This window comes from Pipistrellus kuhlii, unplaced genomic scaffold (genome assembly GCF_014108245.1).
Source record: "Pipistrellus kuhlii isolate mPipKuh1 unplaced genomic scaffold, mPipKuh1.p scaffold_m20_p_8, whole genome shotgun sequence".
NCBI classification, from domain to species: domain Eukaryota; kingdom Metazoa; phylum Chordata; class Mammalia; order Chiroptera; family Vespertilionidae; genus Pipistrellus; species Pipistrellus kuhlii.
Window position 1 is genome coordinate 31,726,638 of NW_023425584.1, and position 26,735 is coordinate 31,753,372.

The 26,735-nt window shown below is 38.6% G+C and overlaps 1 protein-coding gene and 1 pseudogene across 1 annotated transcript; both read left to right on the forward strand.

Moving 5' to 3' along the window:
- MEIKIN (meiotic kinetochore factor) lies at nt 1–26,735 on the forward strand. Its single transcript, XM_036424299.2, has 11 exons — nt 1–239; nt 386–479; nt 901–991; nt 3,507–3,564; nt 5,433–5,570; nt 14,420–14,539; nt 15,559–15,626; nt 18,239–18,403; nt 22,007–22,087; nt 22,745–22,864; nt 26,472–26,735. Exons 1-11 carry the CDS (start codon nt 101–103, stop codon nt 26,733–26,735), a joined length of 1,338 nt encoding a protein of 445 aa, XP_036280192.2. The 5' UTR covers nt 1–100.
- On the forward strand, nt 23,739–25,031 carry LOC118711202 (annotated as a pseudogene).

Sequence of the window (26,735 nt, forward strand, 5' to 3'; positions counted from 1 at the left end):
CCTGGACGCGGACTCCGTCCGGCAGCAGAGCGGCTCCTCAGGAGACGACCACACAGGCCTGGAGGGCCTAGCGGCCCCGAGCCCCGAGGCCTGCGGGAGGATGGCACTGTGGCCGCTGCGGGTCTATTCCCGCAAGAAGAGGGCGGGCCAGAGGCTCAACCTGACGCCGGCGCCGGACCGAGGCCCGCCCGAGGCGGCAGAGGCCCTCCCGGGCCCGAGCCGGCGGCCCGCCGCCCGCTGTAAGCCCTGCCGGCCTGGCCCGGGTGGGAGCCTGGCGGTGCGGGTCCGGGTGGGAGTTGGTAGCCGGGCCTCGCCCCCAGGGACCCCAGAAGCCAGAAGCCTGGCCTCCACGGCGTTTGCCCTGAAACGACCCGCTCTCCCTCAGGCCGCAGAGGACGTGGCAGAGCCCCCGGGCTGCGGAAGATCGCCGAGAAGGCCGAGCGCAGCGGGCAGGGCGGGCGCAGCTCGGGGCTGCCCAGGTGCGTAGCCGCGAGGAACAGCCCCGTGCGTCCTGGCCTCCCCCCCAAACTTGCAATCCCGATTTCCTAACCGCTAATGGACTCTCCTTCTAGGAGTCAACAGGGAAAATAAGTAAATAGGAACTCCGATTTCGTTCTTCTCAGAAAATAGACCCAGAAATTTGACTTCAGAAAACAGTAATTTCTTTTTTAAAAGAGAAAATTTTGCCAACTTGCCTAAAAGCAAGTGAGAGAAAACACCCAGGAAAGCATTCCTGGCATCAGTTGGGTGTTGGTTGCAGTTCACCAGCTCTGCTCCTTCCTTTCCCCTAGTGATGTCCCCCAAAGAGCCTTCAGATTCTGAACGGTGTGCCAACAGGAAAGAGAGACATGGAAAGCCAAGTCCAGACGGTGCAAACTAATCGTGTTATTTGTTTGTTAGCTCTCACTTAGGAGTTTCAGGAGAGAAGAGCCTGCGAGAAAGTAGCACTAGTGAAGAGGAGACTGAGGATGAGAAGATGGCTCCATGGAGCGTATGTATGTTTCTCCTATGACCCGTGTATACACTTAGCGGACAAACCGGAAGTACCTCATGTACCAAAATGCAATGTGGTCTTTGTTCAATAGAGACTACATAACGTTTTAATGTTTTTATGAACATTGATGCTGAGTCTTCAGACAGAGCCTTGAATTTTTTATTCTGGCAGATTCATAGTCATGCGTTTTTGTTTTTTTCTTTCCCTTGACAAAAATTTCAGAATAGTTTGTCACTGGCTAATTTTCTGCATGACAGATATAAAACCTTTCATGTTTTCCCATTAACAACTAGAGACAGGATTTGTTACCTTTAGAATGTTATATAGCTTTTTGATCTACTGCATTTAATATGGACTCTGTTCAGTATTTTAAAGATGCATAGCAGTAGTTTGGAAAGACTCAGATTTAAAAATTTATTTGTGATTCATCTGATATAAGCATTAAAGATGATAGTTATGTTTCTATATATATTATATAGGAATATATATATTTCAGAGAGGAAGGGAGACGAGAGAGAGAGAAACATAAATGATAAGATATATAGATAGATAGATATAGATAGATAGATATAGATATAGATATAGATATAGATATAGATATAGATATAGATATAGATATAGATATAGATATAGATATAGATATATTGGCTGCCTCCTGCACGCCCCCTACTGGGGATGGAGCCCACAAACCAGGCATGTGCCCTTGACCAGCATTGAACCTGGGACTCTTCAGTCTGTAGGCCAACGCTCTATCCACTGAGCCAAACCAGCTGGAGCTCTTTGGTCCATTTTGAATTAATTTCTATACATGAGGACAAACTGTAATCCATTTATATTCATTTGCATGCAGATTTCCAATTTTCCCAGCACCATTTATTGAAAAGGCTATCTAGTCCATTGTGTGTTTCTGGCTCCTTTGTTGTCCAGTATTTTCTCTATAGCATGCTCTTGTTTTTTTTTTATTGAAGGGCCGTTTCAGCAATTATAACTAGTGAGTGTTCCTTGTAGATGATTCAAACTATTCAAAAAGTGTTTAAGCAGTTTCTTCTATTTTTTATATATTCTATTCTGACTGTGCCTTTTTTCATTTTACAAATTATGTTACTGTATATTCCTTTAATATTAAATACTCTTCAAAAATATGTTTTTGAACCCTGACCAGTGTGGCTCAGTTGGTTGGGCATTGTCCCATACACTGGAAGGTTGCCAGTTGGATTCCTGGCAAATGCCTGGGTAGCAGGTTAGAACCCGGGTAGGGGGTGTGCAGGAGGTAGCCAATCGATGTTCTGCTCTCATATCAATGTTTCTCTCTCTCCCTCACCTTTCTTCTCTCTAAAAAAAAAAAATCAATAAAATATTTAAATTTTAGTGTCTTGCGTAATGCTTTGTTTTATAGATAAATATGTTGTAATTTGAATAACTGTTCTCCTGTAGTTGGAGGAAAATTGTTTTCAAGGTTTTTCTGTTATAGATATCAGTTGATATCTTACTGCAGAACTTTTTTGAGTTCCTCGATTATTGTCCCAAGAAAAATACTTTCCAATGAGCCAAAGGTTGGATCATGCTTAAATTTTTTTATTCATGTTGGTAAATCAGCACCATCTTACTTGAAACTTAAATTTTCTATTTCTATTTCTATTTCTATTTCTATTTCTATTTCTATTTCTATTTATATTTATATTTATATTTATATTTATATTTATATTTATATTTATATTTATTTATATAAAAGCCTAAGCAACCATTCGACTGTTCGACTGTAAGCTAAGATGCACACTAACCACCAGGAGGCAGACTCTCAATGCACAGACATGGAAACCTAGAACAGACTGATGAAACTCAGAGGGAAAAGGGAAAGGAGGAGAGTAGGAAGAGATTAACCAAGGATCTTTTATGCATACTAGGGGCCTGCTGTACAGATTCATGCACTGGTAGGGTCCCTCAGCCTGGCCTGAACATATTGGGTAAAATTTGATAGTGAAAAGTGAAATATTGTTTCACTTTCCATTTCTGTGAATGCTAGTAAAAGTAAGACCTTTTTCTCTTATTTCATTGGCCATTTTGTGTTACTTTTTTGTGAAATAGTTGTTCATTGTATACTGAGATAGTTTATACTTTTATACACTTACATGTAACAAACATTTCCATATTTTTTTACCTTTAATTTTATTTCTGGTATTTTAGACTTATCTGTCAACCTTTTGATCTATTTTGTTTCATATTATCTTCTGGTTGCTGGGCTATCCATAGTAGTTAATTGGCAGTTATTTTGTTAACTCCCTAGATATGTCTATAATATTATATTTTAATATTTATTTTCAGATTTAATATTAAGTACCAAATTATATCTGTGATCAATAAGCTAAGAGAATCTATTATACATATGAAACTAGTATACAAAGTTGACATTAATTTTTCATTTTCAAAGTGACCAAATCAATGTGATAAATACTATAATATAAAAATACTCAATTTCATAATTTGTGTTATCTTTAATTCTTATTTCACATAGGATTCAATGGCTGATGATCTCCAGGTTGACAGTTCATCAACTGGTGAACTAGTATCAGGTAAGACTGTCAGATGTGAACTTCCTCAGTTTTCTTTCTTATAAGCATATGCATCAGTTAGTATCTCTGACACTTTTCCATCTCAGTGAAAGAAGTGTTTTTCTCTAGTCTAAGATGAGTCCTTCAGCCTGGGCTCTGGCCCTCATCTTCTAACAGACCAGTAAATTACAATTGTGATAAGTACTACAAAAAAGGGATTGACTTTAGTGTAACTAATTCAGTTTTGGTTGGGAGATTAAGGTGGGCTTCCATGAGGGAATAGCAATTTAATTTCTATCTGAAGAAGAGTAGAAATTATATATTCAAAGAGATGAATAGAAATTAACTGTGAAAAGAGTTCTATCACAAAATTTATTGGAAAATTCTTTATTCAAGTCTACTCTCACAAGAATGACTCTAAGACCTCTGAGTATGGGAAGTTCTGTGTTAAAATATTTTGCCCATTTTCTTACTGAGATCTCTGCCCCCCCTTATTATTAAACTAGAGGCCCGGTGCACAAGGTTTGTGTACTAGGGAAGAGGGGGGCCCTCAGCCCAGCCTGTGCCTTCTCACAGTCCAGGAGCCGAAAGGGGATGTCCACTGACAGCTTAGGCCCATCCTTAGCACTGCTGCTGCTGAGGCGCTGGCCAGCCTTGAGCCAGCTTCTGGCTGAATGGTGCTCCCCCTATAGGAGTATTAATACAATGACCACCAGGGGTCAGCTCCTGCATTGAGCGTCTGCCCCCTGGTGGTCGGTCAGTGCACATAATAGTGACCAGTCATTCTGCTGTTCGATTTGCATATTACCCTTCTATTATATAGGATTCTTTTACTGAACATTTATTTTTATTGATTTCAGGGAGGAGAGAGAGAAACATCAGTGATGACAGAAAATCATTGACTGGTTGCCTCCTGCACATACCTCACTGGGGATCAAGCCCAGCAACTGGGCATGTGTCCTGACCAGGACTCAAATTGTGAACTACTGTTTCATGGGTTGACCCTCAACCACTGAGCCACACTAGCTGGGCCAATTTTTTATATTCTGAATTCCATTGCATTTGCAAATGTTTCTCTTAATCTGTGGCTTGTTTTTCATATTAACAGTCTTTTTTTAAGAAAAAAATTTAAATTTGATGAAGTCTAATTTATCATTACTATTGTTTTAATGACTCATCTTTTTATTGTTATGTCAAAGAAATCTAAACCAGTATCATGAAGTTTTTCTTCTCTGTGTTGTTTTTTTTTTCTCTCGAAGTTTTATAGTTTTAGGATTTATATTTAGATCTATGATACATCAGTAGTTAATTTGTTATATGATTGAATATATGAGTGCAAATTTTTTGTTTTGTTTTTATTTTGCATATGGGTATTCAGTTCTGGCATATTTTTAAAAAAATAATATTCTTTCTCAACTGAATTGCCTTTGCATCTTGGATAAAAATCAGTTGCTCTTATATATGTGAATCTATTTCTGGGCTCTCTCTTCAATTCCTTTGACCTATTTGTCTACATTTAGGCACATTATTTTCTAAATGGAATTACTAGAATCGCCTTTCTTCTCTTCAGGTAGTTAGTGGGTAACTCACATATAAAATTTAGATTTTTGAGTCAAGAATTAAAACTGAACCAAAGGAAGGAATAAATTATAAAACTTTGAAAAATAATGGAAAAGAGTTATAATGCATTTTCTCTACATCAAAAATAATTATTTTCTAAGATGAAATTAAAATGCTTTACTAATAATATGTTTTTTCAATTGTATGTGGAAGCAATTTCACATTCTTAACATACAATTGCAAGTACATTTCTACAAATTTGAATTCTTAAGATTTTGAATTTGTTTACTATTTAAATATTTTGTCCTTTTTGATTGTTTATTCTACAGGATCAAGTTTGCAGCATGATATTTCTAGCTCTCTTCTAAGCTATTCAATCACAGATTCTTCTACAGAATTCAAGGGTTTTGAAGAGAACTTAAGTAGCTTTCCATCACCTGAACTCTTCAGAGGATCAGATTATTTAGGTAAGAAAATAATTTCAATTTTAAGTTGCTCCACTATAGAAATTGTTCCTTTGTCCACAATCTTCCAATAAATAATGATCTTTTTAAGAAAGCATAGTTTCCTTCCTCACCAAAACCTCCTTTTCACACTTAGGCTTTGGAGTTGGCAATGTGACTTACTTTGGCAATATGATATTAGTGAATAAAACATGCAAACCTTTGAAATATGTTTAAATGGTCATCTTGTTCTTTTATATGTTTGCCATCAAGAAAAGAATATATCCAATACACACAGAGGGAAGGCTGCCATGTGATGATGGAGGCAGAGATTGCAGTGATGCATCTATAGGCCAAGGAGTGCCAAGAACCACCAGAAGCTAGGAGACAAGGATCCTTTCCTAGAGCATTTGGAAGGAGCACAGCACGGCTAACACTGTGATTTTGGGTGTCTAGCCTCCAGAGCTATGAGAGAATACATTTCTGCTATTTAAAAGCCACCCAATTTTTGGTACTTTGTTACAGTAGCCGTAGGAAACTAACACACCACCTCATGGCCCCTGCCCTGACTGTTCCCTCTGCCTGGAATGCTTGTCCCTGAGAAGGTTGGATGGCACATCCTTTCTTTGTGGTATTTGCTCAGATGAGCCCTTATCAAGGAGACATATCACAAATAGCTGCAAGTCCCCACATGCAGCACTTTCCCCCCCTTATCTTTCTTTGTTATTCTTTAAAGCATTTCTACCACCTGACAGTTTGCATATTGATCCATCAGTTGTTTGTCTTCCTTCCCTGGAATGAAAGAACCCTGAAGGCAGCGGCTTTTGTCTATGTTGTTCACAGGTGCATCTTCATATTTAGGACATGGTAGGCACTCACTAAATATATCCTGATTAAGTGAATGGATGTGAGTACAGACAATAGCTGCCAAATTCCTCCAAAAAGGGGAGGAGAAAGTACAGTAAAAAGGCATTTGGCTTTGGAGTCAGATGCCTCGTACCAATCACAGTTATTTCATACCAGCTTTGTGACCCTGTTTAACCTCTCTGAACTTCAGTTTCTTTATCTGTGTTGGTCAGAACAATAGCACTTACATTAAAGGATAATTTTTAGGATTAATTAAATGATTTTGTCAGTAAGTAGTGGTGGATATAAATATTTTTATATAATACACATGTCTAACAATTCAAAAAAAAAAAAAAAGAATATATCCTAATTAGCTTCTGTGGGACTCCTGAATAACAGGCACAGAGCAGAATGGGCCAGGCAATCTGCAGAGTGAAGAGGGCTTCCCAGTTGATCAGTGGACCGTAATCTAAAGCAGAGCTATTAGAGCCAACCTGTAGACAAGGAAATAAATGCTTTTATGTTATGGCACTGAAATTTTGGAGTAATTTACTAGTTTTATACAGAAAAAGCCAACTTCTTCAGATAATGTATTGAACACAGAAGAGAGTGGATTTATTTATTTTATTTTTTTAAGTAAATATTTATTGTTCAGATTATTATTGTTGTTCCTCTCCCCCTCCCCCCCCAGTTCTCCTCCACCCGGTTCCCACTGCACCCTCTACTCTTACCCTCCACCACAATGTCCTCATTCATAGTTGTATGATTTTTGTCCAGTCTTCCCACATCCCCCACACTTCTTTCCCCCCAAGAATTGTCTACTCCCTTTCTATTATATTTACCAGTTATTCTGTTCATCAGATTTTTTATCCACTTGATTTTTAAATTCACTTGTTGATAGATATGTATTTGTTGTTCATAATTTTTTCTTTACCTTTTTTTCCTTCCTCTTCTTAAAGAATTTAAGCATTTCATATAATACTGGTTTGGTGGTGATGAACTCCTTTAGTTTTTTCTTATCCGTGAAGCTCTTTATCTGACCTCCAATTCTGAATAGCTCTGTTGGGTAGAGTAATCATGGTTGTAGGTTCTTGCTATTCGTCACTTTGAATATTTCTTGCCACTCCTGTCTGGCCTGCATAGTTTCTGTTGAGAAATCAACTGACAATTGTATGGGTGCTCCCTTGTAGGTAACTAACTGTTTTTCTCTTGCTGCTTTTAATATTCTCTCTTTGTCTTTTGCTCTTGACATTTTAATTCTGATGTGTCTTGGTGTGGTCCTCTTTGGATTCCTTTTGTTTGGGGTTCTGTGCGCTTCCTGGACTTGTAAGTCTATTTCTTTCACCAGGTGGGGGAAGTTTTTGGTCATTATTTCTTCAAATAGGTTTTCAATATCTTTCTCTCTTCTTCTGGCACCCCCATAATTCTGATGTTGGTACGTTTGAAGTTGTTCCAGAGGCTCCTTAAACTATCTTCGTATTTTTTTCTTCTTTTTGCTTTTCCGGTTGAGTGTTTTCTGCTTCTTTGTATTTCAAAGCTTTGACTTGATTCTTATAATCCTCTAGTCTGCTGTTGGATCTCTATATATTTTTTATTCTTTATTTCAGTCGATGTGTGCTTAATTTCTAGGTGTCCCTTTTTCATATCCTTGAGGGTCTCTAAATTTATCAGTGATTTCTAGAAAATTCTTGAAATACCTTATAACCCTGGTTTTGAACTCTATATTCAGTTGTTTGCTCCCCTCCATTTCTTTCGTTTGTGATCTGTTTCTTTGTCTGCATTTTGGCTGCTTTTTTGTGTTGATAGTGTGGCTTTGTGTGCTAGGTGTCTTATAGAGCAGTGTTTCCCAACCTTCTCTCATGATGAGAATCACCTGGTGGAGTTGTTAAAACACAGATTCCTGAATCCCAACTAAGAAGTGCTAAACTAGAATTTTTGAGAACATATAGGTAAAATTGCATACCTAACTTAGTGCTCTGTATATAAAATCTGTCTTAGAGCACTAGTTAAGTATACAATTTTACCTATATGTTCCCAAAAATTCTAGTTTAGCACTTCTTAGTTGGGATTCAGGAATCTGTGTTTTAACAACTCCACCAGGTGATTCTCATCATGAGAGAAGGTTGGGAAACACTGTTATAGAGCCCAGTGGCTCAGCTCCCCAATTACCTGAAGTGGACACTCTTAGTGCACCCATTTGTGGATTGTGTGTACAGCCTTCTTGTAGTTAAGTCTTGATTGTTGTTGGTATCACTGGGAGGAATTAACCTCCAGGCCAATTGGCTGTGAGGATCAGCTGTGTCTACAATAGGAGAACTTCTGTGCTGGAGACACCCTATGGGGCAAGACTTGCTTTAGTGGGGCTTTGTTGCTTACTGAGTCTTCCCTCTGAGTATGTCCCTTATGGATCTGAAGAGTTGTAATCTGGATGATCACACTCTGATCCCTGGGTACACTGGCTCTTGGATCTCCAAGGAGGTGCTAATTTATCCTCTGCCTGAGGCCACCCAGAAGGAGTTAGGAGATATTTGCAGATTCCTCTTCTTTGTTTGGGGTTGGAGGTGCCCAGATGAGGCCCAGCTGTGAAGCAGTGCAAGTTTCTGTGGGGTCTTGGGCCTTCTTTTGGAAGTTCTGGGGCTCTCTGATCCAGCTGTAGTTTGTTAGGCAATTTTAGATTGCAAAGGGCCAGGCCATTCATATGCAAATGGTTCTGTGCACAGCTTTGGTGGGGTGAGGTTTCAGGGGATCAACAGGGTGGAGCAAACAGTTATGGCTGATCCTTAGCCCTGTCCTAAGAGGCCCCGGGTCTCAGTGTCCTGCAGTAATTGCTGCAAGTACTTCAGATAAAGCTGCCCTCGAGTTCCTCCCAAAGCCAAACAGTGCAGTTTCTCCCAATACTATTCTGGGGCCTCAGAGTCTTGCCTGGAACTGGAGTTCAGAGCAATTAGGAGCTTGTGTCTCCCTCACAATTGAAAAAGACAACTGCATCCTCAGTTGCCAGCCCTTTCTGCATGTGTGCCTTCATACCTCTGCACTTTACTTCCACACCTCCTCAGAGTTTCAGTGTGGTTTTCTCTTTTCTTCTAGTTGTAGAATTTCCACTCAGCCAGCCTTCCTGTGGTTCTGGATGATGTCCATTTTAGTTTTGAAGTGGTTGTGCAAGGTAGTAATTTCAGGTGTTTACCTATGCCACTATCTTGGTTTCTCCGAAGATGGGGGATTTAAATGAAACTATAGCTCTAACTAGTTTGGCTCAGTGGATAGAGCCCAGTTCAATTCTGGTCACGGCACATGCCCATGTTGAGGGTTTGATTTAATAGGGGGCATGCAGGAAACAGCCGGTCAATGATTCTCATCATTGATGTTTCTATCTCTCTCCCTTTCCTTTCCCTCTGAACTCAATAAAAATGTATTAGAAAAGAGTAAATTAAACTGTACATTCTAAATTGTGGAACCTGCTGAAACCGGTTTGGCTCAGTGGTAGAGCGTCGGCCTGAGGACTGAAAGGTCCCAGGTTCAATTCCGGTCAAGGGCATGTACATTGGTTGTGGGCACATCCCCAGTAGGGGTTGTGCAAGAGGCAGCTGGTTGATGTTTCTCTCTCATCAATGTTTCTAGCTCTCTATCTCTCTCCCTTCCTCTCTGTAAAAAAATTAATAAAATATATTTAAAATAAATAAATAAATAAAAAATAAATTGTGGAACCTGTTTACCAATGCCTATTCCCATCCCAACCCAACAGCTCGTTTCTCTGCTCAGTTTCCAGAATACTAGCACCCAGACTTGAACCTTCCAGACTGGAGAATTGAAGACACTTTCCTAAGAAATCTGAGCAACCTTAAAAAATATATCTAAAGACAGTGACTACAGTAGTCCTTTGATGAAATTCACAAGAACACCCTACAGTGAAGCTAACCTTGTGACAAGCCACAATTAGGCCACAGAGAATCCACTGAGGCTTTTAGGGCTCCCTCTTAAATATTATCAGAGAGCCAGGGATCACCAGACTTCCGAGGAAAGTCTCTAGTATAAAACATAGAGATAAAAACAAAGCAAAATACGGGAATGCCATCAGAAAAGTGTTGGAATAGGAAGCCATGGATCCGCCTACCCTCATGGACACACCAATTCAACAGCAATACATAAACTAATCTCATTTGTGAGAAATAAAGAAACTAGTTGAGGGGCTTCTTAACCCCAGAAAAGCATGAAACCAGCTACATCAAATCCAGGAAGAAAATTTAAGACATCCATCCACCATAAACCCTACTTCCAGCATGGTGCCATATAATTGGCATGAAATCCCTAGCTCCAAGATAATCCCTGCAAGTGAAGGAAAGGCCTGAACCATGCATTAATTATTCTAAAATTTTTTTGAGCTACCCAAAGGATTGGAATTGTTTTTGTGTGTTCCAGAGTACAGTTGGGACCTGACATACTCTAGAAGCCTGATGAGTGCTGAGAACAAAAACAGCAGCTTGGTCTAGCGTGCCAGTTTTCATCTCATTTACCTAACAGAAAATTAAAAATAATCATCATTAAAGATCTTCAATGAGCTTAGGAGAGCAATGCATGAAATAAGTGAGAATTCCAAGGAAGGCATAGAAAACTTTTTAAGAATCAAACCGAAATATAAGAGCCAAGGAATATAATAAATGAAATGAAAAATCTAATAAAAGGATTCAAAAGCCAACTAGATCAAGCAGAAGAAAGAATTAGTGAATTCAGAGTGAAGTAAAATCAAACAGATCAAAATATTCCAGAGAGAGGTTTATTCACATAAACAATGTCTAAAAAATCCCAAATCTGGGAAAATAATTCAATTATAGGAAGCCCAAAGAACCTCAAGTAAGATGACTCAGAGAAATGTACACTAGTATACATAATCAAATTGTCAAAGAGGATTTTAAAAGCAGCAATAGAAAAGTGGCTTGATATGTATATGGGAACCCCATGAGACCATAAATATATTTCTTATCAGAAACCTTGTAGGCTGGAAGGTAGTGAAATGATATAGTCAAAGTGGGGAAAGAAAAAACTGTCAGTCAAGAATACTATAATTAGCACAACTATTCTTAAAATCACAATGAAGTGATAAGGACCTTTCCAGATAAAAGCTGAATGGGTTAATCATCATTTCTTGACATGCCTGATAAGAAATGCTGAAGGGAGTTCTTCAAATTGAAACAAGATTCTAAACAGCAACATAAAAGCATATGAAAGCATAAAACACTGGTATGTAGAATAGTTTGTACAGAATAGTTAATGCTGTAATTTGTAATTCACTTTTAATTCTAGTATAAAAGTTAAAAGATGGTATTTAAAATAATAACTATAAAAATATGTTAATTATACACAATGTAAATAGATGTAAATTGTAACATCAATAACTATGTGAGGGGAAAAGTAAAATGTAGAGTTTTTGTATATGACTGAAATTTTTATTAGTTTTATGTTAAAACTAAGTTTCATGGAAACCACAAAGAAAATACCTATAGAATATACACAAAATAAAAATAGAAAGATGTCAAAGCATGTCAATATGTACATCAATAAAACCCAAAGAATATGGCAACACAGGAAAAGGGACAAAGGGACTGCAAAAACAAACAGAAAAACAATTAACAATATAGTAATGGTAAGTCCTTTCCTATCAATAATTGCTTTAAATGTAAGTCGGTTAAACTCTGTAATCAAAAAACAGTGGCTTAGTGGATTTTAAAAAACTGACTCACTTTATATTTAAGGACACATGTTGAAAGTGAAGGGATACAAAAAAACATTCTATGTAAATGATGACCAAAATAGAACAAGAATGGCTATACTTAGATAAAAATAGACATTTAGTAAAAAAACTATCTCAAAAGATTAAAAAAAAAAAGGACATTACATAATGGCAAAAGGTTCAACTCGCCAGGAACATATAACAATTTTAAATAAATATACACCCAACATCAGAGTATCTAACATATAAAGTATACATTGACATAACTAAAAGCAAAAACAGGCAATAACATAATATAATAGTAGGAGAATTCAGATACCTCACTTTCAAATAATGGACAGAATGTCTAGATAGAAAATCAGAATTTCTTGATTTCAAAATATGTTGCAAATTTTATTTTATAGTAATCATATGGTACTGGCATAAGGAGACATAGACTAGCAGAACAGAATAGAGAACCCAGACATAAATCCATGTGTATACATTCACCTAATTTTCTTTTTTTTTTAAATAAATTTTTATTGTTCATATTATTACAAATGTTCCTTCCCCCGCCCCCTCCATTGCTCTCCTCCATCAGGTTCCCATCCCACCCTCTGCCCTTTCCCCACCCCACATTGTCCTCATCCATAGGTGCATAGTTTATGTTCAGTCTCTTCCCACATCCTCTTCTCCCCTTTTCCCCAGGAATCGTCAGTTCACTCCCCTTCCAAATCTCTGATTCTATTATATTCACCAGTTAATATTGTTCATCAGATTTTTAAAAAAATTTCCTTGGTTTTTAGATTCACTTGTTGATAGTTACGTATTTGTTGTTCATAATTTTTATCTTTATTTACTTTCTCTTCTGAAAGAACCCCCTTCAGCAATTCATATAATTCTGGTTTGGTGGTGATGAACTCCTTTAGCTTTTTTTTTATTAGTGAAGCTCTTTATCTGGCCTTCGATTCTGAGTGATAGCTTTGCTGGATAGATTATCTTTGGCTGTAGGTTCTCACTATTCATCACCTTGAATATTTCTTGCCATTCCTGTCTGGCCTGTATGGTTTCCATTGAGAAATCAGCTGACAATCGTATATATTAATAGGTAACTACCTGCTTTGTTCTTGCTGCTTTTAATATTCTCTCTTTGTCTTTTGCTTTTGGAATTTTAATTATGATTTGTCTTGGTGTGGTCCTCTTTGGATTCCTTTTGTTTGGAGTTCTGTGTGCTTCCTGGACTTGTAAGTCTAATTCTTTCACCAGGTGGGGGAAGTTTTCTGTCATTATTTCTTTCAGTATGTTTTCGATATCTTGCTCTCTCTCATCTTCTGGGACCCCCATAATTCTGATGTTGGTTTGCTTGAAGTTGTCCCAGAGGTTTCTTACATTATCTTCAATTTTCTGGATTATCTTGTCTTCTTGCTTCTGCGGAGAAGTGTCTTCTGGCTCTTTATGTTCCAAATCTTTGACTTGATTTTTGAGATCTTCCATTCTGTTTTTAGGACTCTGTATAATATTTTTTATTTCAGACAATGTATTCTTTATTTCTTGTTGATCCCTTATCATTTCTTGTTGATTCCTTATTAATTCTAGTTGATCCCTTTTCATATCCTCATAGGTCTTATCGACCTTTTCTAGGAAATTCTTGAAAAACCTTATAAGCGTAGATTTGAACTCTATATCCAGTTGCTTTTTGTCCTGCATTTCTTTCTTTTGTGATCTATTTCGTTGTCGCATTTTCACAGCTTCCCTGATGGGGCGGAGTTTCAGGGTGGAGCCTACAGCCTTGGCTTCCGTCAGCCCCGCCCTATGCAGCTCCTGAGTCTCAGGGTCCTTCAGTACACTCTGCAAGCACCTCTGAGAGAAAGGTGCCCTCGATTTTCGCCTGCTACCAAACAGTCTAGGCTCTCCCCCAATGAGCCCGGAACTGGGGTTCAGTTCAGTTGGAAGTGGGATTGGAGGTGGCCTTCAGAGCAGTCTGGAGCTCCAGTCTCCTTCCCGCCAGGGCTATCCCGTGGCACAGCCAACCGTCCCTTCTCTGCGCGCAATGTGCACGCCTCTGGGACCTCCTTTCGCCGCCCCCCCGGGGTTCCGCCTTACAGCCCAGCTCTCTCTGTTTTAGCCTGGGTCCCCGGGGTCTGGCCTAGAACTGGAGTTCAGAGCAGTCGGAACTGGGGCCCAGCACAGTCGGAGCTTTTATCTCCTTCCTGTTAGTTATCCAAACTGTGCATGGGCTGGGGACCTAAGCTGAAGTAGGAAAGGTAACCTGCCACTTGCATGCTATTGTTCAGTTTTATGCCATTTCTCCCTGCTTTGTTAGATTGGGAGCATCCCAAGTTGGAAGAATACATGCAATGCAAGAATTCTACTCTTCTAGATACCAGTAAAGCAGTAGCAATAGAGAATGCACCACAGTTTTCAAACCTCTCTGCAATTTTAGGTGAGTTTTATATATATATATTCATATCACAGAAGAAAACCTCAGTACTTGATTAAGGTGGTTTCTGTTGGTTTTCTCCATTATAAAATTACTAGTTTTTCTTTGTAGTTAATAAATATTTAGAAAAAGATAGCTTGAAATTCTGAAAATCCTTTCTCCTCAAACTTTCATTCACTAATATTACCAGACATCAGGGGAAATTGACTGCAACAATTATTTACATTTCAATAAGTAGAGAAAGTGTATGTGATTAAAATTCTTCATTAATTATCCTTCCATTTCCACTTTCCTGAGATTTTTAGGTTCTCTCTTTCTTTATTTTTTTTAAAATATATTTTTATTGATTCCAGAGGGGAAGGGAGGAGAGAGATAGAGAGAGAGAGAAACATCAATGATGAGAGAGAATCATGGATGGGTGCCTCCTACATGCCCCCTACGAGAAATCAAGCCCACAACCCAAGCATGTGCCCTTCATTGGAATCAAACCTGGGACCCTTCAGTCCCCAGGCTGATGCTCTATCTACTGAGTCAAACCAGCCAGGCCAGGCTTTCTCTTTCTATTGCAACTTTTCTATCAGCATTTTATATAGAGTTTATTTACTCCTGTAAAACCTGGAACTCTTGAGAGAAAGATGTTTTAAAGCACATGTGTCAAACACAAGGCCTGCGAGCCAAATCCGTTCCGCCAGGCCTTGCAATGTGGCCCGCACCGCGCTGTCATCACTGCACTCTGCTGCGTTTCCATCACAATGACAGTTTATGACTTTTCAGGAAACTATTCGGCCCGCGATTTAGGCTGGATTTTAGATTTTGGCCCCTTCTCTGATTGAGTTCGACACCCCTATTTTAAAGAATACTTTATCCTACCATATCTGTCAGATTATTCAACATATCTATTTTTCTTCTAAAATTATTACAAAGTCAGTTATTAAATTAGTGTTTTTCATATTTGAGTTTTTGTGCTTAGAGTAAACGATAAGTTAAATAATTAAAATTATAAAGTATGTTTTTATTTGTAGATAATGCAGCTTGTGAAGTACTTGCTGAGAAAACTTACCCTTTAACACCTGAAAAAACAAAGAAAAAAGCAAGTATTAAAGCAGAATAACTACATAAACTGTAAATTTTATTAACATAGGAGATACTTTTAACCAACACTTTTATAGGGATAATTTTTAGGCTATTTAAGTTAATAGTTTAAAACACTTTTTGCGTTTAGCAATTATATTACATTATTGTTACATGAGTATAGTATAACACATATAAGTTTAATGGAAGATAATTAAAATTTATAAATTTTCCAACTTCATTTTGGATAATTGGATGTCTATTAATCATTAAGGCAAAAATAAGACATTTTCTATGTAGCCAGAGCAGTGCTTTAGGCTGAGGAATATGTGTGAATTACTACATTAGGCCTGGAATCTACAGGTCTTTGTTATTTTTTTTATTTTTTTTATTGATTTTGTACAGAGAGGAAGGGAGAGAGATAGAGAGCCAGAAACATCGATGAGAGAGAGTCATCGACCAGCTGCCTCCTGCACACCCCCCACCGGGGACGCGCCCGCAACCAAGGTACATGCCCTTGACCGGAATCGAACCCGGGACCTTTCAGTCCCCAAGCTGACGCTCTATCCATTGAGCCAAACCGGTCTCGGCTGGAATCTACAGGTCTTTGGACTTTATTTAGATAGCAGGAGCTACTGTCTACATGGCTACTCAACACTAAATATTATTCTAAGTACTTTTCATTAATTATATCTCTCTTTATGCATTCCTGTCAGGTAAGCTTTTTGTTTGCTTGCTTTTTTTTCACCTTTTTATAGCTGAGAAAAATGAGGTTTACATGTTAACCACTATGTTTAGAAGCTTTGGTAGGTCTTTCTGGATCTAAAACCTGTGTTCTTTCCAATACACCATAATGTCATTGATACATTGATACAAAGAGGGCAAGAGTGTCAGCAGGAAGATTCATTAGTATAAAGTTACAAAGATTTTTGATGTCTAGGATGTAGAGATGACAAGAAATATGCATGGACTTTATAATTTTGCCTATAAAGTTCAAGGATTGAATTTAGAGATGGAGTGAGAGGTGTCAACAAAGACAGTTAGATTTCTATCTTAAGCAGCTTTGGTGGATAAAAGTGCTACTTAATGTGATAGGAAAGGCAGGAGGTCTGAGGGCACATGGAGATGAAAATGTTAGAAGAGCCATTGTCTATAAATGTGTAAGCCAGGAAAACAGAAAAGGAGTGTATAGCATTATAGATACTATTAAGTTCATGGAAATGGATAAAATCACCTGAGAAAGGATATAGAGTTCAGAAGAGAAAGGGGTTCAGGATCAATCCTTGGAAAAATCTACATTCAGATAGAAAAGGAAGAATGAACAGAGAGAAGGAGGAAAATAAGCAGAATATGGTATCATAGAAGCCAAGAAAAGAGTTTTTCCTGAAAGTGGGAGTGGTCAACAATGTTGAATGCTACTTGGAGGTCAAATTTTATAAAGGATTTTGAAAAATTGGAAGACTTCCAATTTCCAGTCCAGTATGTAAAGAAGTCACAACTCTGTCATAACAAGTAAAAACCTGAACAAACTGAAAAATCAACAACTCATTTTTTGATCCATGAAATAAGTAAAGTCACAGCACATGCTGCTGCACCAAAACTTGGAAAGACAGGTGAATATAGAGAATCACAACTTTCTGGTGCAAAAACACATGAACAGAAGCCGCCTTAAGAACCAGTGCTGTGGTGGGAAAAACAAATGTGGTAGGGAAATTTTTTGAGCTGAGTGTATTGAAAACCATTTTGTCTTGTAACATATTTTTGTATAGAAAATCTTTAAAAAAAATTTAATGATTTTGGAAAAGAAGGAAAAGGAAGAGAGAAATAGAAATATCAATGATGAGAGAGAATCATTGATCAGCTGCCTCCTCCACGCCCCTTACTGGGAATGGAGTCTGCAAACCAGGCATGTGCCCTGTCTGGGAATTGAACCATGATCTTCTGATTCATAGGTCAATGCTCAACCACTAAACCACACCAGCCAGACTAGAAAATCTTAGATTAAAAAAAAAAAAAAGATTTTAAGTTTAAAACTTTTTTTCAAATTGAGAGCATAGATAATAGGATAGTATATATCTTAATTGTAACAATTATATACTAGAGGCTTAGTGCACAAAATTTGTAGAAAAGGAAGGAATGTGACAGCCTGGCCTGCATCCTCTTGCAATCTGGGACCCTTCTGGGGATGGCTAACTGCCAGTTTAGGCCCGGTCCCACAGCAGGATCAGGCTTAAACTGGCAGTTGGACATTCCTCTCACAATCTGGGACTTCTGGCTCCTAACAGCTCTCTGGCCTGCCTACCTGATAACCCCTAACCCCTCTGCCTGCCTGCCTGCCTGATTACTTCTAACCACTCTACCTGCCTGCCTGATGCCTGTAACTGCTCACCTGCCTGCCTGATCACCCCTAACCATTCTGTCTGCCTTATCGCCCCTAACCGCCTCTGCCTCGGCCCCCACCACAATGGCTTTGTCCAGAAGGATGTCCAGAAGGTCGTTCAACTGTCCAGCCTAATTAGTATATTATGCTTTTATTATTAGAGATTACAACAACAACAACAAAATCTGAGAAGTGCTACAGGTTATTTTATAGCCTGTGGGTGGAATTTCATAATTATGAATTTGTTTCAGCCTGGAAAAGATCCTGAACCTAGAGACACAAATTTTCAAACAAAGTTAAGCTCTCATCTAAAAATTAAGGTTCCATCATCTCAACAGAGGTCTGTTCTTGAAAGCAATGCAGGCGGTAAATCAGTTACCAGTGTTCTGCTGCCTCAGCCGCTGGAACCTGCATTGGTAAGCACTGGTCTTTTACTATTTCCTGAAAAAACTATGAAAAGAAAATGTACTTATTGGGATTTGATATGCATAATTTCTTAACAAATGTAGGAGGAAATGCAGAGATGCTATACTTACAGCTGTATTCCGGTAAATGTTTTATAATTGGACTGATAGTTGACAGTTATGTCATTTGGTACAAAAATATTTGAACAGAATTAAGAGTTTACTAGTATATGGTGCATTGGAGCATGTAATACCTGAGAAGTAAAAGCAGGGAGGAAGCAGGATTGGGCAGGAGTAGCCTCAGTCTGACTCTTTTTTAATGCCAGATGGCAGAATTTTGTGGTTTTATTAACACAAATACAATGTGCACACAATCTGTCTATTCATTTTCTTTACTGCACAGCCTGGCATTAGATTGGGGACTCTGATGACCAGCTGGGCTGCTCTGTTTCACAGTGACATTGCGGTTCTTTGAGGAGAAGCTATGAGCAGTCTCAGCACAGGGAGAGTTGTTGTACATTAGCAGCACTTCAAGCTCCTTGATGTGGTGGACCAGGAAGCCACTTGGCAGCATGTGCTTTGTTTTCCCATTGCTCCCATAACCAAGGGCATCAAGATATGGCCTTTGAATCTTCTCTGCACCCTATTGTCAATGCATCTAGTTTTCCATCAGTTACACTTAATTTTGACATATCGGTATGACTGGTGCTGGATGAACTTCTTGGTCCTCTTTTTTATGATCTTGGGTTTCACAAGGGTCTGAGGGCAGCCATGGGGCTGAGTAGGAGATGGCTGCCACCTCATAGGCAGTGCTGAGGAAAAGAGCCCCAGTCTTCACTGCAGATCTGACAGAAGCTCGCCCAGTGGGGAGGTCTGGAGCAAAGATTGCCCATTGTAGGAATCTTATGTTGGGCTTTTGTGCTCACACATTGGCTGAGGTTTGCCTAAAAAGATAATGGCCTCAGCTGAAAGCCAAAGCAGATTCTAAATATCTGGGGACTAAGAGCTAGCTGCACTCCTTGCAGTGGAACAGCAGGTTCTTTGTTCAAGGTCTGAGCAGAGCACCTGCATGGCTACCACAGTAATAATAACAATAATAATAATAATAACAGCTATAATCAAGTATCTCCTATTCTCCAAGCAGAGAGGTTCTCTATAAATATTTTATTTGTAACCATTGCACAGTAATCCGTAGGGGTAGAATACTAGTAATCCCTATTGTTCAGATGAAGAAATTAAAAGATTTTATAGCTAATACATTAGAGAGCTGTCATATTCAGTGTACCAGGTAAATATGATCATAACATTTTTGTTATTTTTTAAACATTTATATATGTACTAGATGCCCCTTGCAGGAAGATTCCTGCAATAGGGCTTCTTGCTGCAGTCTCCGCTGCCCCACCTCCTTCTCTCCCTTCTCCCCCACCCCACCTGCTTCCCTTCCTTCTCTGCAGTCCCACCCCCCCTGCTTCTCTCCTTTCTCCTGCCCCTCCTGTTCCCTGCCTTCTCCCCCTTCCCACTTGCTTGCTTCTCCACAGCTTCGCTCACTTCTGCAGCACTTGGCTTCTACACTGTCTTCAGTCTTCTCTCCTTGACCGGATATGCAGATTAACTGCTATCTTGGTTGGTTTAATTTGCATATTCACCCTGATTGGCAGGTGGGTGTGGCTTGTGGATGTAGCAAATGTATGGTTGGCCAATTTGCATGTTTCTCATATATATATATATATATATATATATATTATATATATACACACACACACACACACACACACACACACACACACACACATATATATATATATATAGTGTATATGTATATTATTTTTTATTAATTTCAGAGAGGAAAGGAAAGGGAAAGGGAGATAGAAACATGAGTGATGAAAATCATTGATCAGCTGCCTCCTGTATGCCCCATACTGGGGATTAAACCTGAAACCTGGGCATGTGCCCTGACCAGAAATTGAATCATGATTTCCTGGTTAATGGGTCAATACTCAATCACTGAACAACACCAACTGGGCTTGTTCTTATTATTTTGATTAAGATTTTTTCTAATGAACTATCCCAGATTATATCTTGAACAAACAACTATTTTCAGAGTGTTATTTCCTCCCCCCGCCCCCCCACCCCTGTTAACTATCTCCCAAGGATATTTTTTCCATTGATTTTTAGAGAGAATATAAGGGAGGGTGTCAGGGGATGAGTGAGAGAGAAGCATTGATGTGAGAGAGACATATCGATTGGTTGCTTCCTGCTCCTACCCTGACTGGGCCTGGTGATTAAATCTGCAACCCAGGTATATGTCCTTTATTGGGAATCAAACCCAAGACTTTCCAATGCATGGGCCAACACTCTAATCACTGAGCCATGCTGGCAATTTCAGAGGTTTTTAATCCTGAAAGAAAGAAAAGAGGAAATAAAGGGAAAAGAAACCTAATAAACTTTCTGTTCGAGTTTTATCTCTGAGTTTGTGAGACCCTTGAGAATATGAAAAAGGACCAACTAGAAAGGCAGTTGATGGCTAGAAAGGAAGCTTCCTGTCTTCTCTCTTTTTGACTCGGTTACTGTTTTTTTCTGCTTTGCCTCTCTACCTGTTTCCTTGTCTTTGCTCTCCCTGGTTTTGTCTCTCAGTCTCAAGCTCTGTCTCTCTTTTCTCCCAAACTCTGTTTTGATCTCTCTGTATCTGTCCTTTGTGTCTCTGATTCTTTCTTTTACTGTCAATCTCAATTTTTCTGCTCAGTCTCTGTTCTCTGTCTTACCTTTCTTTTCCCTCCCTCTCTCCTCTTAATCTTCCTTTATTTTTTTTTCTGTCTTTTATCTCCCCATCTTCCCTATCTCCCCTTCCCTCCTCATCACCTCTTAATCCCCCCTTCTTTCTTCCTTTCTTCCTCTCTCTTTTCTCTCCCTTTTTTTTCCCTTCTCACCTCTCTCTCTATCCCTCTCTCTGACTGTCCTTCCTTCTCTTTCTTAAACTCTTTAGCCTCTGATCCTGTTTCTTTCTCTTCTCTGTCTCTCACTCTTGATTTGTCTCTTTTTGCCTCTGCATCTTCAAGAAATAGAAAATTAAAAAAGAAAAAAACCAGAAAATTAGTCTGTATCCTACTTTGAACTTTCTTTAACTTTGTTGTTCCATAAATGAAAGTATCTATATGCATTTAAGTGTGTGTATTTTAAATCTAGTATCCTTGCTACATGTTTTAACAGCTTCAGAAATAACTTATAATCTCCTTCCATAAAAAAGTACAGTATATGCTAGGAATTAAACAAATGCTATAAGTAAAATATCTTTCTTAGCAGTTAACGAAGATAATCAAAGCACCATTTCATAATCGAAAACTTAAATTAGCCTTTCTTCATATATTAGCAGTGATTTCAACCAAAGTATTCTTAAATAGTTGTTGCACCACATAAAGTTCTTTTGTGAGTTGTTTGACTAGCTCAAGCCAGAAAATTCTTTAGTTGCCTGTCTAATGGTTTAAAATGTGATTAGCAGATTAAATTTTTATTAGTATATTATGATTTAGTCTACTAATTTTATATTGTGTTTTTATGGTATTAAAGTAGTTTCTTTCTTCCTGCTATTCAATTCCCTATTTCACAAAACATTGGTAGAACACAAATCCCACTATTTCTGATAAGAAAAGCAGAGGCCTGTTGACAAGTACTCCAACTTCGCAAACAGCTGATTTAGAGGTAAGTATGAGTATTTGCATATGTAGAATCTATTTTCTTGCTCCCCTTTATTCTGTTTCTGTCACATCAGGGTAATGTTGTACACACACAATAGTATTTTTATTTTTCTGTTGCACAAACATACTTTCACTGAAAGTATTCTATATATTGCTCTACATAAAATAAAATAAAACATTAGAATACTGTAGCACCAACCTGTCTTGATATCTCTCTCTCTCTCTCTCTCTCAATCTCTCTCTCTCCTTTTCTGTCTCTGACTCTGTTTCTTTGACTGTCTATCTTAGTCTTTTAGCTCACATAAAGGGTAGATGGATTTCAGTTAATAAGCCCCTTATAAATATTAATTAGATGAAGACTAGGGAAAAAAATTATATGAAACTGAAGCTAATAAAAATACCTATTTAAATAATAACTTTAAAGCTAAACAGTATTATAATCTTCTTTATAGATTGATTTCTCCCCAGTTGAACATCCATCTTTCAGAGAACTATTTCCAAACTATTAGCAGTTATATTAACTCAGATAAGATTGTTCATATGTCAAATTCTAGGTCACAGTACTTTTAATGATATAGTATGTTTCAATTTTCCTTTAATTATTAAAAAAACTGGTTTGCAACATTTAACTTCTACAAAAGAGTAGTATATTCTTTTATAGATTGATCTGTCCTCAGTACAAAAATCATCTTTCGAGGAACTATTTCCAAATGTCAGCAGCTGTGTTAATTCAGATGAAATTGTTCCTGTGTCAAGTTCCCAAGAAAATTCTTCAAATGAGGTAGTAGTTTCAATTTCCCCTTCAAATACCAAAAGAAATTCTTACTATTATTATTAGATACCTTGTATATGAGACTTCAAAAAATTCTGTAACTCAGTTAAGGTTAATATCAAGTACATGTGGAATAAATTTTCAGTTACAATTCCAAAGAAAGGATTTTAGGCTGCTATAGCCAAAACAGTTTTTGTCCTCAGGACCAAGGGGCATTAAACAACCAGAAGAAACAGTATTAATCTACTTTAATCCAAAACTCAGTTTTTGTCTTTACATATAACTTGTGGTCACCAACTTCATTATGTTATTTGAAAATACTATGCTTTGTTAATAAATACATTAAACTCATTATTCTAAGAGCCATGGGGATGTGGGTGGGAGTAGTGAGAGGGGATGAATAGAAAAAGAGGTAGAGACAGGAAGAGCCAGAGAGAAGACGAAGGGATACAGAGAGAAAGACAGTAGGATGGGACAGAGGCAGAGAGAAAAAGAAATAAAGAGGGAAAACTTTAGGGTTGTGTAGAGGTTCAGTGTAGCCAGACCTCTCAGACTCACCCTGGGGGAGAGTGGGGATCCAGGTGCTGAGGAGAAAACTAGAGATGACTTTGTAAAGATAAACCAGGGTCAACAGAGTAATGGATCTTGTGATATATATTAAAAATTTTTAATTTTCTTCTTAAAGGGAGCCAATAAAGGATTATGAACAGGAAATGACATCAAATGTTCTTGTATAAAGTTTATTCTGGATCGAGAGGCAGAGAACAGATTGTAAAAAGCTGAGACTAGAGGCAATTAGAGGGATAATAACAAAGCATATAGCAGAAATAAATGAAATAGAGATACCCTGGGTGCTCTGCAGCATGGGTGACATGCTGGGGAGATGCACTCTATGAAGGCTCTACAGAATATGCTGAGCAGGGCCAACAGTCACTGCTGGAGGGGAGACTGGGGTTACCTGAGCTGGAGCCTCCTCCTTGGCAAGGGCATCTGGCACCATCTCGGTGAGGCCGCAGGACAGGGAGACAATGCATAGCCACCAGCTTCAGCGCCAGGATCAGTAAGGCTTGTGGGACAGTGATTTGTCAGCGTACGTCATGCTGTCCAGGTTGGGCGATCTGCTCTTCTACACTGTTGTTGAGGGACAGGAATGAATCCCTATCCACAAGTTCACTACTGTACTGAAGGCTACTGGACTGCAGACATCAGATCCCCCGCTCCGGTACTGCATGAGTCAGATGTACCACATGGTTCTAGAGTCCAGCAGTGGTGGCCTCTTGGACCGAGATCTCTTCCAACAGTGTGTGAGCAGCAACACTGGGCTCCTGACCTAGGGATTCTGAAAGAAGATTGTCATTCCTGATTTTGAGGAGTTCACCAGCCATGTGGATTGCATCTTTGAGGATGCCAGAGAGTTCACTGGAGGCAAAGTGGCAATCTACATCCCTCAGCTGACTAAGTCAAATCCAGACCCATGGCCATCCATAGTACACAGGGGCCACGCAAAGGTCCCCTTCTGCCTCCAGTACACAGGGGCCACACAAAGCACTGCCTCTAAGCACTGACTACATGCACAAGTTTAGGGGCAAGGAGCCCAGTGGCCTGCGCTACAACAAGATCGCCCTGAATGAGGAAATAATCCCCCGTAACCTCATGGTCAATACTGGAGCCATTGTCATAAGCTCTCTGATCAAGATAGACTGTAACAAAGCGGAGAAGTTTGATTTTGTTTTGCAGTATCTGCACAAAATGGCTGGAAAAGTAATACATGGGTTTCAGCAATGCCACATTCCCGTCAGAGAAGGAAATGGGATCAGAATTATGCCATCGGCTATTATCTAAAGCACATGTGTCAAACACAAGGCCCGCGGGCCAAATCCGTCCCGCCAGGCCTTGCAATGTGGCCCGCACCATGCTGTCATCACTGCACTCCGCTGTGTTTCCATCACAATGACAGTTTATGACTGTTCAGTAAACCATTCGGCCCGCGATTTAGGCTGGATTTTAGATTTTGGCCCCTTCTCTGATTGAGTTCGACACCCCTAATCTAAAGGAAAAGAAGTGGTTTCCTAAGGGGGTGGACATGATAGCTGCCCTCGAACTCTACTTCCAGCTGTGCTTCATGGAGCAGTGTCATGGCAGCATGGTGGGACCTGGCCCATCACAGGCGAGATAGAAACATCAGTAATAAGAGAGAATCATTGATCGGCTGCCTCCTGCTTGCTCCCTACCCCAGGCATGTGCCCTTTACCGTAATTGAACCTGAGACCCTTCAGTCTGCAGGCTGACACTCTATCCACTGAGCCAAACCAGCTAGGGCGTCATTAGTCTTTTAAGAAAAAAAATTTTTTTTTATTGATTTTAGAAAGGAAGGGAGAGGAAGAGAGAGATAGAAACATTAATGATGAGAAGAAATCATTGATTGGCTGCCTTCTGCATGCTCCCTACTGGGGATGCAGAGCACAACCCAGGCATGTGCCCTTGACTGGAATCTGGGACCTTTCAGACTGCAGGCCTACTGAGCCAAACCAGCTAAGGCCACGTCATTAGTCTTATACTGACTTGTTTGGTGTACGCAACAGAAAATATTTTGCTTTCAGAGAACAAGAAAAATAGGTTTACTTGTATTACACTTATTTGTGCAGTTATTCAGTGCCTATTAAGTTAATATTCAAGAAAAAAATACTAATTTTTATTAAAATGTCCTATTATTTTATGTTAATGATTACTCATTTATTTCAGCCCTTTGTATTCAGAATGTCTCTATCAAAATAAACCTACGTTTCTATGAAACTAAATCTCAGGTTTAGCATTTCTTTTTTTCTGCTGGCCCATTTATAGTGTCCTTGTCTAAGCCAGTCACTGTGTCCAAGGGCATGGAATACATTGATTGGCTAGATTGGGTCTTCTGGCCATCCTCCAGCTCAGAAATATTATCAGATCCACTTGATCCATACAGAAAGTAAGAGAACCAGAAGTCCCAAAGAATGGAAAATGAATGTTGGGCAGTAAAATTTTAAATGTCCACCAGACAGGATGATCTGGAATTTTACAGTAAAAGAAATTTCTCTATAGGCTTTATTTTAAATGAGAGGAGCCCTTGATAACTATATGTCTCTATTTTTCTGTTCTAAGAAACAGATATATCACTTTTGAAAGATAAGGTATTTCTTTATTCTAGATATTATCTACTTGATGGGAAATTGTCGAAATTACATGCGTTGGCAAATCAAGGAAACCTAGTGTTTGACTCAGAATTAAGTATAAACTGTGTTTTAATTCAATAAATCATGTAAACACTCTCTCCAACTTTGGAGTGCTTGAATCTCAACTCTATCATTATTTTCTCTAGGTCCTTAAATAAGTTATCCAACCTCTTGAAATCTAAGTTTTCTCATTTTACAAATGGGAATAAATATAATGTGCCTTCCCTGATTCTTGTGAATATTAAATAAGCAAATGATTTAAAACCAATCAGTGTCCAGAGTGAATAAGCATTTCATAAGTGCTTTTATTAATATTTATGAACTATGGACATTAAGACTATTTGCCTTTGAAATAAAATATAAATATACTATCTGGAAGAATTATGCAACATCTTTTCTTCTTTTTTCAGGTTCCTTTAAATAAATCAGAAATATGTTGTATTATTAGAGCATCACCAGGAACTAGACAATTGAAAAGTAAAGGTGTTATTGTAAAGAAGAAGAAATATTCTCTTCCTAAAGATATTCCTCAAGGTACTGTAGTATCAATGCAGAAAACACCTTTAAAAAACTATAAAACACATTTTCATTGTAAATTCCTTATATACATGGGAAGTTCAGTTATAAATTTTATTCTGAGAGTTCTTGCACAAGTGGAAATTGTAAAATTTTAA

What these genes read in the sequence shown, in the direction of transcription:
- MEIKIN (XM_036424299.2), top strand. Translation starts at nt 101, where the DNA reads ATGGCACTGTGGCCGCTGCGGGTCTATTCCCGCAAGAAGAGGGCGGGC. An exon ending in CGCAGCTCGGGGCTGCCCAG is followed by an intron (nt 480 to 900) that starts GTGCGTAGCCGC and finishes TTTGTTTGTTAG; the next exon opens with CTCTCACTTAGGAGTTTCAG. An exon ending in AACTGGTGAACTAGTATCAG is followed by an intron (nt 3,565 to 5,432) that starts GTAAGACTGTCA and finishes TTTATTCTACAG; the next exon opens with GATCAAGTTTGCAGCATGAT.